At 31.2% G+C, this 16697-nt stretch overlaps 1 protein-coding gene across 1 annotated transcript; it reads right to left on the bottom strand.

The window, feature by feature from the left end:
• Positions 1-1479, bottom strand: LOC143540732 (NAC domain-containing protein 2-like). The gene is made up of 3 exons (XM_077033715.1): positions 988-1479; positions 604-884; positions 1-519 (listed from the first exon to the last, which is right to left on the bottom strand). Exons 1-3 carry the CDS (start codon positions 1151-1153, stop codon positions 130-132), a joined length of 837 nt encoding a protein of 278 aa, XP_076889830.1. The 5' UTR covers positions 1154-1479; the 3' UTR covers positions 1-129.
• Positions 1480-16697: the final 15218 nt, after the last annotated feature.

Consider the following 16697-nt stretch of genomic DNA (forward strand, 5'->3'; position numbering starts at 1 on the left):
TATTTCACCTCCCACTTATGACCTATTTTACAATTATCACTATATATTTCTTTTGGACAATTTTAGTCCCCAAATCAAGCCCACTACTTCAACATTGTCTTCCTATGTCAAGTTGATTCCGTAACTTCATCATTGGAATTGAAGCATTGGATTATAAAAACTTGTCATGTTAAAGTTAACATTTTGATTATTATCTTCGAACTTAATGAGATGAGAATCGCATAATCTTGTATCGGGAAACAAGGTTGATGATTGCGGCATGGTGGCTCCGGTTTCAATTCTAGTATTGTTATCATAATTTATGTCGTGATCGTCTAGAAGATGCGAAATCGAGCCCAAAGTTTCCAACTCCCATAAATGAGCAAGTGAAAATTGTCCTGGTATCTTCATTGATAATATCTCCTTGGTGTTATTATATTCAATAGGGGTATTTTGGGCGTTTATATTTTCTTCTCTTCGTTCTAAAGGTCTTTCGACGCTCTTTTTCTTGTAAATTCGACATAAAACCCAATCATCCAACTAAAAAAAAACATGCATAATTAGATAAATCTTATTATTCTTTAACTAAAAAAAATAAACACATCATGGAGTTAATGAGCTTACCCGCATGGACCCGATTTTCTTAGTGGGTTGCGATTTTGACTCGTTCAGTCGATATTCATGCATAATCCAGTCGGTCTTAGTACCCTTTGGAGGCCTACCTTTGTAGAACACCAAAGCTTTCTTTATACCAACGTATTTTGATCCACTATAGATTGCTTTATCCGTCCCAGTTGCTTTCCAATATCCTGATACAGCTGCCCTATTGGGACGAATCCCGTTAGGGTATTTTCTATCAAGAGGTGTAAAGAAATACCAATCTTTTTCTCCAAATTCAGCTTTCTCTACATGCCATAAGTTTAATACTATTTAACACAAACTTTTCCACAAAAACAAACAAAAAAATTATACTATCAAATAAAAGATAATTTCATTTTAAAAACTAACCAGGCAATTCCCAAGGATCAAACTTGTAAATATCAACTTCGGAGATAATAGAAACCGGACACGGTTTTGATAACGCTTGGTTTCGTAAATAATACATGATCAATTCTTCGTCGGTCGGATGAAACCTAAAACCCGGAGGGAGATTAGAGTTGTCTCTTCCAACCATGTTAATTAGAAATTAGAAGTTATGAAAAGGGTGTTAGACAAGAAAAGAGAGGAGATAAATTTAGAAAGAGGGGCAAGAGAAATAAGAGTGTTTGAAATGTTTGCAAGGAGAAGGGATGGGAATTTATTGTAAAAAAATTTTGTCCATTTGTGAAGAGATTACATCACTCTTGATTTTGATTGGCCCCTGATTTGACTTTTGACTTTATTATTGCATTCCAATGGGGACTTGGCGTGTGCCCATACTTGGCAAGATTAGGTCACACTTGTATTAATTTAATAGGAATTATCCATACCATACTTACCCATATGGGAGAATATATATTCTTCGGTGTGGTGCTTACAAAATTCTTTTGTATGGGCATGCCAAGTCTTGATTAAGTTACCTATACTTGTTGAAAATAGCATACATATGTAGTCAAGAGACGAGAGTCTCTCTGAAAGCCACCTCTCTATCCAGTTATATAGAGGTACGGTGTGCCTACATTCTACCCTCCCCAAACCCTATTTATAGCTTTGCTATTGGTGGGACTCCACTGGGTATGATTGATTGATTGACATACTTGTTGAAAATAAGTACCAACTATATATTGTTTTATGTTCACAATTTTTTTTCTTTTTTTTTATTTGTCAAAGACAAAACACATTGTTTTTTCTTTAATTGTTGGGTCTAATCAAAGAAAAGTCTTGGGAATGGATCATTGCAGAAAGTTGTGTTTGCAGCATGATTTCAAATTTTATTACAAATGTTTTCAAAGAAAAAGAAGCATTTCTTGTTAAAGTCATTCTTCAATGATCTCCTGTTCAAATAATTGTGGTAAGACATTTAAAAACTTCATTTAAAAAATAGAAAGGTCTTAAGTTTAACTTTTAAATGTAACAAAATAAAAAGGGTTTCATGTGGGCCATGAGGTTTTCTTCTTAGGGTGGTCCTCTGGTCGGAACCGATGAGGTATACTGATATACGAGCTTCCCTTCAAGGGGAAACACGATTGTGTGGGCATTACAGGAGTGTCCCCTCGTGTTGTGCTCAGAGACAGTGTGTTTGTTGTGGGGCAAGCTGCGTTAAATGCATAATCGGGGAAAATGGTTAAACATGAGAAAGCTTGCTTAGAGAATCAACATGTGTTTATCTCTTTCGCTTTTGATACATTTGGTTTCTTAGCACCTAGAGGTTGTGGAATTTTGAACCGCGTTATGCGGGTGGTGCATTTTTCGCCCCTAAGACCTCAAACTTTGTTTTTAGTAGGATTGGTTTCGCTGCAACTTGTTATCCGTTTACCTGACATTTTATTGTAATCAAATTATTTTTAAACGGAATGCTAGTTTCACTAAAAAAAATAGATTCATCAATACTTTTGTATTTATCATGATACATGATTAAGAAAATGGCATTTGTAGTGGCATATGAGGTAATGTTTGGAAGTTATTTAATTGCGAAAGTGTTAATCAAGATCAAGTCCAAGGTTTATATGCAAAAGTAAAGGTCACATGTGATATTATATTAATACACACACACATATTGAAGTTTTGAGAGTGTTGAAACTTCAACAAAAGTACTCGTATCGTATGAACCTTCAAAAGTTGTTATATGTGGTATGGCCACATTAGTCAATGAAAATATATAAATGTGTAGCTATTATAAAAGAAATTTCGAAAGCCACGCCTTAGTTTCAAAATATTATTAGATACATTCAAGATATTTTTTAATAAGAAAAAAGTATTCATTGAAGTTTTATCGACCATGTTACATAATAAGTTTTGGATGTATTAAGGATTTAGGTTAGATACTTCGTCTAAAGATACAACCTCATATTTTTATAAACAACTCATATATTAAACAATATAAAACAAATTAGGTAATTCAATTCGAGATTTTGAATATCTTTACGTTTTGTGGGAGTTTTATTTATACTTCTATGTTTTTTCACAATTTGTGTTTAGACTCCTTTGAGAGAAGATGTGGTACATTATATAGAGTCTTAGGGGTTCAAGTAATGACACGATATTAGGATGTTTTTTTTGACGCATTCAAGCGTGTCGTGATTTCTCTTAAGAAAGGAGTGCTTACTAATTTTTTAGACCAGTTGACAATTTGGTCTTTGGATGGATAAGAATAAAGCAAACATGTGTTGATCTAACAAGGTCCCCCCCACCTCTCCTTTGATGGTCTTGGGGAGTAATCTCTTTACAATACGCCAAACTGCATAAAAATCTGTTTCATGTAAGTGACAAAACGTGTCTTGACAACCAACATGTGTTTATAGACTATAGTTTTATGCATCTGCATTTAATACTTTTGGTCTTCTTGTATCTGAAGCTATGAAGCTAGTTAGTCATGTCAACGGGTTATGAATAATAACATTCTCTAAAATCTATAAATAGTATTTTATAAACAACTTGATTTTACCATGCAAAAGAGTTAACAACGTAACTTATTACTTGTTTGTCTTCCATTTCGATTTAAACTATACAAAAAATTCTCAAATTATGATTTTTATTTACTCAAATGGATAAGGATGGTGTAAAGGGTGTGAAATACAAATGTGGGCGGCTGCTATCCTGCCACATCATAAACAAGAGTTCCTATTGGACATTTAACCGTCAAGATTAAAAAAAACATCATCGGATGTAATGTTAGTTGTCCGCATGACATAGGATTACAGTTGCCAACACGTGGCGTGGCTGAATTGTTCATCTCTATGAATGGGATAAAGCAGAATATTCTAGTCAAACATTGACCGTTGGATTAGGATGAGCCACATGTACAAGCTCAGTTTGTGGGCGGCTTGTCTTTATCGACCAACCTACCACCTTATAATATTATTATTATTATTATTATTTGCACTCTTTTGTTCTCTGTTTTTTTTTCTCATGTGACCAATAGTAATAAAATATGATGTTATTATTTGCAATGCGTGTAGCGATTGAATTGTATGTACTGGTTGTAAACGAGTCAAGTTGTTCATGATCAACTTGTGAAAAACTCGATTATACTGAGTTTAAACAAGTTTGTGTTTGAATTCGGGCTTAAAAATAAGATAGTGTAATAAACTAGCTTTACTTATTGAGCTCAAACCGACTTAAGAGTTTATCATTAATATAATTTTTATAATATATATTTATATGTATTTAATACATGATGATTAATCAATTTAATGTTATGAAAAAATAACCGCATAATATATATTAGGTTATATATGTTATAACGAATCGAGCTCGAGCTTTGAAAATAGCATTTCGAAACGAATCGAGCTCAAGCTTTGTATAAGTTAAACGAGTCAAGCTCGAGCTTAGTCAAGCTCGGCTCGATTGCACCCCTAGTACTATGTAGTGATTTCTGTATTAGATATATTTATGGAAAACAAGATTGGAAGAGATAAAAACTAAAGTCTCTAAAATTGATTAGATGCAATGTCACTTATGTGTTAATCATTTGCAAATGTTCTGTATTATTTAGTATCAATGTATCATGACCAGTATAGTACAATACTTGTATCTATGCCAACCGTCATACCTTTTCATGAAACGTTGTACAGTTCATAAAAAGGTAAGCTTACCTTCATAGTTACATCGTTTGTGAAAATATGACACATTTTGTTAAGCTATGTGTAGTGGAGGGACAACAAAATGGGACGATTTGTGTCATGTGGCGTCGAGTCAGCAAATTTAGGGTTTTTGTTTTAGGATTGTAATGGTTATGTAGCCCAGTATATATATATGTGTGTATTATTAAAACCAAAACCCACACCGGCGACAAATTCTCGTTGCCCCACTCATTGTCGCCCCCGGTGCGGTGTTCTCGCCCTAAAAGTCAATTTGTCGCCTAGTTTGCCTCCCCATTACGCATAGCGTTATGGTGTGAAAAACATTTAATACATGCATAACATAAGGACTTATTCATGCATGTTAATTGGCTGGCAAAAAAGTTGTTTAATTGAAAGTTCTTATTTTTAATAAAAGCACTTTAGGTAAGTTTATAGGAGTGTTCATTCCGTCCATCCTAACCTATATTATGGGTATAAAATAAGGTAATTGATGACTTTTAACAATTAAAAATCAAATTGTTCATGAAAAGGAATTAAAATACTTGATCATGCTTTTAGATTCTAATGTAAGAAATACATATATAAGAAATTCCTTTTTATAGTTTAATTACCATTTAGTAATCTTTGATTCCTTATATTATTCTACGATTTAATAAATTTCTTTTAACTATCAGAAAAAAAAATAACCATGAACTTGTTTCTTTTATTAGGGACCATCATTCAGCAACGTCTCGTTGTGTTTTTTGATTGAAAATCAAAAGCGTCACATAAATATCGAGCTAGGGTTTGCATGGTTACTTATTATAGGGAACTAGCTTCCAGTGTTACTTGTCAAGGAGTGTCGACTCATGGGTGTAAAAATCGCGTAAAGACGCTGATTAATCCTTAATTAATCACTAGCTAGTCAGTACACAACGACTAATTGTCAATTAATCGTTATTGGTCAAAATTGAAATATATATATATTTATATATATATATATATATATATATATATATATATGTGGTATATACATGTGTATATTTGAAAAATTACATAAAAATTTCAATACGATTAATCCCGATTAATCGTTGATTCCTACCCTACCGTTCGAATCACAACTAGTGAGTTCTACAACACTCAATAATAAAGATGAAAGACACCTGGGTTATGGTGGTGACGGGTGGTGGTGTGTGGTTACCGGTGAGTAACCGAAAACATGTATAGCTAACAATTAAGTAAGAGAAAAACATATGTTTTATCTCCTTTTAAAATTAATAATTCTAACAAAGTAACAACATCAGTAGTAGTAGTACTTATACTAATAATAATAAATTTCTTACATCAGAAGATAAGTTTAAAGGTGTGTATAATGATAATATATTAATATGTAATTATACATTTCTTTAAGTAAATATTTATAACTTGATTGAAAGCGAAACAAAAAAATAAAAAATAAGAAAATAGTAAAAGCTGAAGTTAGACAAAGCAAAATATAAAACAAAATTCAAGTCAATTTCATTCTTTTGTATGATTATGAAATCTTAGTTTTAATGCTTATCGTATATACCAAGTAATATACTTTTATTTTAAGTGGTAAAGGAAGGTGCACCTGGAATTAGTTTGTATTTAATTTTGTCATCCTGGTCGATTAAATACATATACGTATATGTCACAAACATATAACATGTCACAAACAATTCATTGATAAATATAAGATTTTGATAGACTATTCATTATCACATATTGGAATATTACTTTGACCCGTACCCGACTATTCTTTATCACATATTGAAATATTAGTACTTGACCCGTACCCGACTATTCGGTATCACATATTGGAGTATGTACAATGTTCACTATTAGAATGGAGAATGTGGACCTAAGTAGAATCAAAAGGGTTATACACAATTAGCTTCTAGTAAAGAATAATAGTACTTGTAAGTTGTAACCACTCAATGGGTGTGGACATTACATGGCAAGTTGATTGAGACCTTAACGTGATCACACACGCTTAATAACTAAACAAATGGTTAATTTCTACCTTAAAATAATTCTTAATTAATTCGAATTATAATTTAATCATTTGATAGACTGACCGAGAGAATATTATTTTTAACAAAATGTTGGGGGTTGCGACTGTGATGGCAACAACGGGCTAGGGTGATAGGGTTGTTGCGGTGATGACGTAGGAATGTTGGGGGCTGCGACTATGGTGGCAACAATATTGGCAAAGGTCGCGGCGTGGTGGTTGGAAAGTTGAATTTTGTTTCTGTTAAGGAATTTGAGTGAACTGCTTTGAATTATAATTTATTTTTCTATCAAGCACATCAAAAATACAAGTATAAATTATAACATATTTGACAATCCAAATACACTAAAAAAGGGAGATTTCAATTATTTTAAATTTTGTGACTCAAACACACCTAATGGTAATTAATTATATATTTGTTAATCTACCTAAGCTATATGTTTTGGGGCTCAATCCCACAACGCCTCACATGCCACATTATACTTTGGTGAATTGATGCTCCCGACACCAAAACATAGGAGCTTGAATGAGGCTTTTGCTCAAAGGACATAGGAAGGAAAGGGTGTGAGGCAAATTGTATGAGCGTGTTTAATTGTTTATCTATTTATTTATTTATTGTTTAATTATAATGTTCAGTAAATCATATATAGCCGTTACAACATTTCACTCAATAAAACCCTAAAACATCCTCTTTAGAGTCTCTTCTATGAAGCCTACGTGGTACATACATGACAACACTTTTTCATCTTATATGTGTTTGGCATAGCTTTTGTAATTTATTTTCTATATATTAGTTAACCTTTCATTTAAACTTTAACCATTAATTTGTTAACCTTTTAGATGTATTACAATTCATAATTGTTAATTATTTAGTGTCTTACCCTACTACTAAAAGACATGTCATCATAGTTCTCCATAATTAACCATCATGATGGTTTTGTAACTATGTTATGAAATATGCCATAACAAAAAGAGATTGTAACTCAATATTAGCTTCAATTATTAGTCTAAAATATTGCAAGAAAAGGGATATTAAGTACTTTAATAAAGTAAAATTAAGTTACTTTTTTCGCAATTGTTTTACTTATGATATATATAGCAACATGAAAGTCGTTTTCTTACTTCTATTTATAAGTTGTTGCGTCCATCTTAAGTTTATAACTTTGGTTCCTCATGCCAAAAGAGTGGGGCCTTTAATCACTATTGATAGTGTGTTCACACTAGGTTGATTTATCACATACTTTTCATTCAAGATTGAAGATTCTATAAAATTATTAAAGGTAATGGAACTGATTTATAGAGTTTCAAATGGATGTTAAATAATTCACTCTAACACGGAAGATATCACCAATACACTAACTTTTCCCTAGTTTAAAGGTAGTAATCACCATGTACAACCATTTCAATATTTCAAAAAAGTGATCACCTTCTTCGTTTCACTAATCTCAAGAGGTATTGATCGTCTCTCTCACAAATCGCCAAACAACCAAACTTCAAAGTTTTTTCTTACATGTTTGTAATTGAGACAAAAGGGTGTTTGAGATATATTATTAGTTTTCGATAAATCTTGGCTTTTCAAAAGAGAAAAAAAGACGGACGGATGTTAAGAGACCCGCTATGATTCATCATTCTTCATTATCGTTGTAATTTAATTAAAAAATGTAGAAGATCCTGCCACATTGATGATTAACTTTAACTAACCAACATTTAACAACCCCGTTATGCTTTAACTAAAAGTAAATAAAATATATTTTTTTAAATAAATGTGTGTGCATGTGATTGGTGGAGGGTAGTGGCACCCGACCTCCTTTTTGTTAACGCCTTCCTATGTTATGCCTTTATCAATGGTTGGCGGAATTTATATTTAGTTTTTGAAATATACAATTAAATACCTAATTTTATATGTAAAATTTTCAATTTTGTTCGAGTTTGATCAAATAACAATTAATCGGTTACTAATCAATGGAGTAGAGAGTCGCGATTAATCACATCCTGAATAAGATTTTTACAACCAGACCCACACCACATAATCTAAATCATCTAAGACAACATAATCAATTGCTATTTATGCTATGTGTGATAGGTTAATGCCCTTTGTCAAAGTGCTTAAAAGGGTAAATTAACTTGTATAATATAATCTTATACCATATTGTATAATATAATAATATGTGATCTTACATATTCATATTTCATCTTTTATTTCTGTTCATAAATAAACTTGTATATATAAAATTTAACATAATATTAAATATTTTAAAAATATTCCAAGATTGGCATGAAGTTTTTTTCTTTGCAATCTATAATTCTATATATAACATAACATGAGAAAAAGAGAGGTGAATTTCATGTTCAATATAATATTTATTTATCTCATATCATCAATTTTAAGAGCCCTCAATTATTGAGATTCCATTTTATCTATTATCTATAATGTTATTCAATAATGACAAATTATAAAAGTTTTTGAAACTGATGTTTTGGTTTATATTTCCATTTATGCCTAACAAAAAGCCATGAAAAACAGATATATTCATAGGACTTCATATCTCAATCAAACAGGTCCTCAAAATCAAACTGTGTTGGATTATTTATTTGATTTTTAGTTTTTTTATGCAACAAAATATGCCTACACATATTCAAGTAACTTTAGTATCTAATGTTTTATTTGTAATAAACCACAAAAACTCAGGGAAATTTGAAGAATGTCTTTTTAGAAGGGAGAGATTCAAGAATTGTTTTCAAAACGAAGAAATTTAAGGAATTTCCTCTCCAAACTTGTTGTCGGTGACTTGTCTTTTAGACGCCACAACGAGTTTCTTTTTCCAACAAAAAGTCAAAACGTGTCACCAAATAAGTCGGCCCGACGTGTTTGCCAAATAGTCAAATATTTGGTAGGCTGGCCGCAAAAAAAAACTTTTGTTCAAATAATTGGCCGAGACACGTAGAGTTTTCAATATTTTTGGTCAGGACGCATAGATTTTTCAAATTATTGGTTGGGATGCATAGTTTCATAATTTTGGTCAGGACACATAGATTTTTCAAAATTTTGGTCATGACACATAGATCTTTCAATTTTTTTGATTTGGCCGCCCTATTTTTAATTACAAGTGTCTTTTTATTGGACAAAAAAACTCGTCGTTATGACTGAACAACAGTTTGCCGACGACGTGTATGAGGGGACACAATTGGAATTCGATTTTTAAAGGAACAATTCTCGAATCTCTCTCTCCTTCAAAATGGACATTTTAAGAATTTTTCTAGTAATATCTCATTGTGTTCGTTTTTCTATTTCCTACTATATTTATGAACCATTAGACACATAGACATATGTCTAGTCCCACCTCAAATACCACAACGTATTTTGAGCCTATTGATTCTTGATGAAATAAAAAATCGATAAATAAGCGTGTGTGCATGCATGAGAGTACATCTAGGATACGTGACTTAGTGGAAAGTCTTTATTTGACCAACTCAAACAACACTGTGAACTTATAGAGGTAAGGTAGCAAAAAGCCTCGGATACCTATCGGTTGATACACGTGAATCGTTCAAGGCTTCCTCATAAGACATTCACGGGTCATCCATAATATCCAATATCCGTGGATCATTACTAGTTTTTATCTTTTAAGTATGGGACATGTATAATATATATATGATGCTATCATATTTAGTACTCTGGGTGTTTACACGTTTAAAAACCGAATATATATAGATGATACCAACTAGTTACTCTACGTGTTTACCAGTTTAAAAACCGCATATAGTATTATATTATACGGGGAAGGTTCATGTACATTTTAATATTAACATGAGAACGTAGGAACCAATACCAATTTAAAAAAATGAGAACGTAAGAAACATACCAACTACAATAGCAATCTACATAAACAATTATTTATAATAACAAAGAAAAAAACAATAAATTTACAACAAAAGAATCAAAATCAAGAACAAAATAATATCAGCAAATACTTATAACAGCAAAAGAAAAAATCTAATAATAACAACAAAATATAAATCAGCAAATACTTTTAACGTCTCATAAAAAAAATTAGCAAATACGAACAAAAAATAACAGCAAACACCAATAAAAATAAACCTAATAATAACAGCAAATTGATTCTCACTGTTTTCATGTTAAGAATAAAGTATATTTGATCATGTTTATATATCATACATTAATAATAAAAGTATAATAAATAATATTTAAAAAAAATACAGTTACTTTATTTTGTAATAAAAAAAGTAAAAATAAATAATATTTTAAAATTTTTACAAACTTAATGAGTCAGTACCTGACCCGGCCCGAATCCGTGAACCATTCCCGTCATGCATGGCATCATATTTTTGCGTCATATCAACCTAAAACTTGAATCTTTATCGTCATATAAGCATAAAATTGAACCTAGACCGTATATTCCAGTCAAAGCTTATCCATTATAATTTGGTTGCTTCTTTAGGCACGTTTATGATTAAAGGTGGTCGTGGAAATGGATATCCATTAATTAAGCTAGTGACTTATTCGACTTTAGATATCAAAAAAACACATAGATAAAGATAACTCATTGGTCAAAAGTTGCTCATCGGTCAAATAAAAGTATAAAAATAATAATAAAGAAATCTTAACGTTAAACAAGAATGGATTAGGGCTGTAAACGAACTTCCTATCAAACGGTTCATGACTGTTTGTTAAACGTTTGGTTCGTTTACAGTACTATATGTGATTATCCAATTTTGAATTTAATTTGAACATTATGTTGTAGGCTTCATATTTTATTTAAGGGACAAAAATTTTGAATCGTGTTTTGAGATGATCATTTTCAGATTAATGTATCTTATATATATACGGAATCAATAACCGGATAATATAAATAACAACGATATCTTTTATGTGAAAACGAAGAGCTAACTTCGTATGTAAACTAGTGTTTTTTTTATGTAGGTGTTGAACTAATGAACCATCACAACATTTCAGTTGGAGGTTATAGTTGTCGACAACTAGGTAGTTATAGGCTTATAACAGAGGACAATCCTCATTTGAAAGATCCGTGAGTGGTAACTTGGTTTTCAATTACGATATACTCGCTTCTCATGGTAGTTTACCATTGATAGTCATTTTGCACCGACGACCTTTTGCTACCAATTATTAGTAGCCATTCATTTTAGTTCCAACTTATAGAAAACCCCATCAACCGGACGATGCTCTCTTGAAACTCCCATGGTTTAAAGGCTTCTACTCCTAGAATCATCGGGTTTTATAAATGCTTGAGATCAGAATATGAAAGACCAAGTTTTTATTCGACGGCTTCCAACCCGAGTCAGTTTTATTTTATTTTCCTATTTTGTCTTAAAAGTAAATATGCTTATAAAAAAATGGTACCGATGTTAATAAAATCACTAGCACATGTCACATTCATGAAATTGTTGATTAAAATGAACAAAACACATCAAACCAAAATGGCAAATTAATGGATGAACAATAACGACATTTAAGCGTTATATATGATGAATTTTCAAATGGTAGACCATCTTCACAAGAAACAATTACCTAATTGTGGCATTCAAATGGAAAATGGCGCATTGTTAACTAAATAATGTATTTGGACTTTTGTTACAAATTTGTAACTATGGAAGGACGGATTCAGTATTAAGCCAGGGGGAGCATATGCACCCCCTCAAATTCATATTTTCTTTTATAAACTTCTATTATATTAGTTCAAAGACCCCAAGTGTCCCATCCGTGGTTTTTTAGTGCCCCAAACTCAACTTTCCGAGACAACTTTTCAAACGCAAGTGTATTTTTTTCACAAAATAACAATTAAGCTTAGATTATTTAATTGTCTAACCACTTCATCAATTATTTATTAATAGAGTGATATATTTTGTTAGTTTAATCGGACCATTATAAAAATTAGAACAAAGATGGTATTTAGAGCATCATTTCTTTTTTATAATTCTACACTATTTAACTTTAAATTTTTTTATTTGTACATAAGAGCGCTTTGTGACGTAACAATCATGCAAAGGTTTTTATTAACTGTAATATGTATTTTGTTATTGTGTTTTAGGGAAATTTATTGCTTACATTTCTATACGTGGTTTGTTTAATGTAATTCCATTGGACCTGACGCATTTTGGTTTGACCCGTTTTAGTTTGACTTGACCAATTCTATGTTAGCCGCTTTTTGCACACACTGACAAAATTTCTTAGATCCGCCACTGTACCTATACCATTGTTGTCTATATATACTCTATGTAGTTATTAAGAACTTCACCTCTATAACTTCATATGTCAATTATCTTATTGACTTACCACTAGGGTATTTCAAGTTTTAATTCATTTTGTCCTTTTTCACGTTTGTTAATTAGTAGGTCATCTCACGAATATATGTTTGCCATTAACACGTCCTGTTATGTACATAAGTTGAAGCATTACAACGAATATTAGACATTAATAATAAGCAAGGACGTCTTAATTATGCAGGGAACCTAAAGCAGAGTAAAAATTCAAATCTGATTATCAAATTTTATTATTACAAAACTCTCCTACTTTATCAAGGTTTAGAACTGAATCTCTCTATATCCTTTGTTTATTAGCGAGATAAAAAGTTGATATAGAGTATAATATGTATCAAATTTATTTGTTGACTTGGTTAGTTTATTATGGTTATATTTTACTAAATTAGTTGTAGCATCAAATGAAATATGCATGGCATGAATGCATGATTATGGTTTGGGTGAACTTCAATGAAGAAAGAAACAAAGGTTGATGTGTCGTGTGCTTATTTTCTTTTTCTATGATTTTTGTTATTTATTTAAAGAAGAGTTTGATGATTACAATTTGGTCAGATAACTCAGTTATATATTTACAATTTAAATGATCTTAAATCATAAACTTTGACAGCTCGAAAATAAGTTTAAAAATTGGCGTCATGATTTTAAAGATGCTACGTTAAATTTACAAATTGTTCAAAATATATAAACGTTTATTCATATTTGTGCTTTCCAATAATTTCCGTCAATGTGATTTACGTGCCCCTAACCTAGGATTTGATTATCGATATTGTGTGCCAACTTGCGATGAATATTCAGAGATAAATTTTGTTGGTTATTATTATTATTAGTTTATTAGCTAGTTATTATCTCAAATTTATCTATTAGTTAGTTGCTAGTTGCTACTAGATTAGGTTAATATTCAAATATTTAGATAGTGATGTGATCAGTTAAGCTCCTCAATACCAATCTATATCATAGGTTATATTCAATGTAATAAAAGGTCAAGAATACTCAATGTTGTTTTACTTCCTGTTTATCAATTTCTATTTCTTTATGTTATGTGTAGTGGAAGGGCTACAAAATGAGACGATTTATGTTATGTGACGTCTAGTCAGTGAAAATGAGGCTTTTGTTTTAAGGTTGTAGTGGTGGTGTAGGCCTATATATATCACACATATATATTATTATTTTCTTTCAAACCCGGCGACACACATTCATTGCCCCCCCCCCCTATCGCCCGGGGGAGGGGGGTCGAGGGTTTCTCAAAAATGTCACTCCAGTCGCCCTCCTTTGCCCGCCCCATTACGCACACTCTAATTTTCCAAACTTTAGCATAAATTTATGATAGTGAGAGGCGTTGGCTTTTTCTATAAGTGAATGGATTATTGCCAAGTCTTTTATGCTAAATTAAGGACATATAGCATTGTTAACATTATGGTGGAGGCATAAAAATGTCAGGAGTCTTTTCTTAGAGATTGCTATTTGTTAAGACGTAAGGCTATGTGTAGTGGATGAGCTATAATTGGGGGTGAATTATGACACGTGGCGCCCAGTCAGCAAAGGGGGCGAATTTGTTTTGGGGTGTAATGGTATAGGGGCTACAAGTTGGGCCAATGGTATCTTCTTTTATTATTTTTTTTACAATTAAAGTAATCAAATAAAAACCAATTTCTTCAAATAATTAAATAAAAATGCATTAAAATTAAAAAGAAATACAAAAAAAAATGCATAACTAAAAATATAAAAAAAAACATATAGCTCGGTTGGCGTACATGTTTAGGTTCGGGTCGAGAAATTGAAACGGATAGCTCGGTTGAGGTTCATCGGGTTTCATTGTAAGTTCACGTTCGGTTGGTTTTGGGTTGTTTCTAGGATTCATTTTGCATATATATATATATATATATATCACACACAACATGTATACATATACATATATACACACACACAACATATATACATATATATATGTATGTATCACACACACAACATATATACATATACATATACATATACATATACATATACATATACATATACATATACATATACATATACATATACATATACATATACATATATATATATATATATCACACAACATATATATATATATCACACACACAACATATATACATATACATATACATATATATACACACACACAACATATATACATATACATATATATACACACACACAACATATAATATAACATTATTATTGTTATATTATTATTTCCCTCTCTCGTCGGCGACAAATAAACCCCGCCCCCGCCCCAAATCGCCCACATATCGCCTGGGGGCGGTGTTTGCGCCCTTCCTCGCTCAATTTCGTCCCAAATCCACGCCCATTACACATGGCCTGATATCTAAGTGTGTGACATATTTTTATTTTTTTTAAAGTATTTACATATTCTGTCTTACAAGTTTAAACTAATTACACAAGGAAACTCACAAATTTAACCTTTTAATTTGGTATCCCTAAAGTTACATTAAGTTACACAAACAACTCCATAAATTTTTTAACACCCTAACAAATCGATACTAACTAAGTTCCCACAACGCCCCTGCAGCAACGAGCATGTTTAAAGCAACCAACAAGTTTTCATTGGTATAACTATATTAAATATATAAATAACTATCAAATGCAACGTGCCACAAATCAGTGACTCAACCTACCCTTTTCCACTTCTCTTATTTCATTTTTCAAACATTAGTAATTAATAAATTTACAATATAAAAAATTAAAGAAAATTGATTTCAGTTTGAAACACACGTTTTATTTATTTAACTCGTGTAACACATGAGTTTCTAACCTAGTGTAACTTGTTTCATACCCGTGTCAATCCGATTTTTCAAAATTATATAGTTTAAGCGTATAAAAATGTTCACCGTAGTAAACTTATTAAATGACTGGACGTAAAATCAGTCAACACAGGAAAAATCAACTAAACCATTTGAAATTTTGAACCACATAAATGACTGGGCTCAAGTGTTGTGCAATGGGCCTGTTGTTTCCCTTGATAATAAGTTAACAGCTAATGTGTTCAGTTAGGGGGGTTATTGGGTCAATTTGATGGCTCATGCCTCATGTTGAATGATATTGTGAACTTGTGATTGACAAGCTAAGTTTTGTTTTGATAATTTTCTATTAGACATATTAAGACATAACAGCATATGTTTTATTTGTATTTCAATTAATAATATTTTTAGGATGTTTAAATGCTTTCTACATGAATGTTTATGTGTCTTGCTTGAGTTGGTGAAATGAAAGGATTCATATACTGAATGAAAGACCATCTTGAAATGAATTATATTCATAAATATAATGTGTTTCTTTGTTGTTTCATATAACAACTTTCCATTTCCATTTAACAAAAAAAAAAAAACCCTTAACATTTTCTGAAGTTTAGACAAGTAATTTATGTATTTTTAAGTTTGCATATACTTGTAGTAAGTTTTAATTAACTCTTATCATACTTTTTATGTAACACAAATGATCCAACAATTTCAACACAACACAAGAATTTGCAAAGAACATTTCTTGTTGAGAACAAATATAGTTTTTCTTCCATTCCAACTTAATTTGGAATCAAACATATTGAATTTCAAGAAAACTAAACTTATCCTACAATTGCAAAGAGAATTTACTCCAAAACAACCCTAAAAAATAACAAGAAAACACATTAAACTTTCTTCATATTAATCTAA

The sequence above is a fragment of the Bidens hawaiensis genome, unplaced genomic scaffold, assembly GCF_021521415.1.
Source record: "Bidens hawaiensis isolate Kalapana, Puna unplaced genomic scaffold, B.hawaiensis_p1.1 tig00012328_1, whole genome shotgun sequence".
Taxonomy (NCBI): Eukaryota; Viridiplantae; Streptophyta; class Magnoliopsida; order Asterales; family Asteraceae; genus Bidens; species Bidens hawaiensis.

Excerpts from the sequence above, each read along its gene's own strand:
- LOC143540732 (XM_077033715.1), bottom strand. The coding sequence starts at position 1,153 with ATGGTTGGAAGAGACAACTCTAATCTCCCTCCGGGTTTTAGGTTTCAT. Across the intron at positions 885-987 it reads TGATCCTTGGGAATTGCCTG|AGAAAGCTGAATTTGGAGAA; the intron begins GTTAGTTTTTAA and ends TATGGCATGTAG. Across the intron at positions 520-603 it reads AGAAAATCGGGTCCATGCGG|TTGGATGATTGGGTTTTATG; the intron begins GTAAGCTCATTA and ends GTTTTTTTTTAG.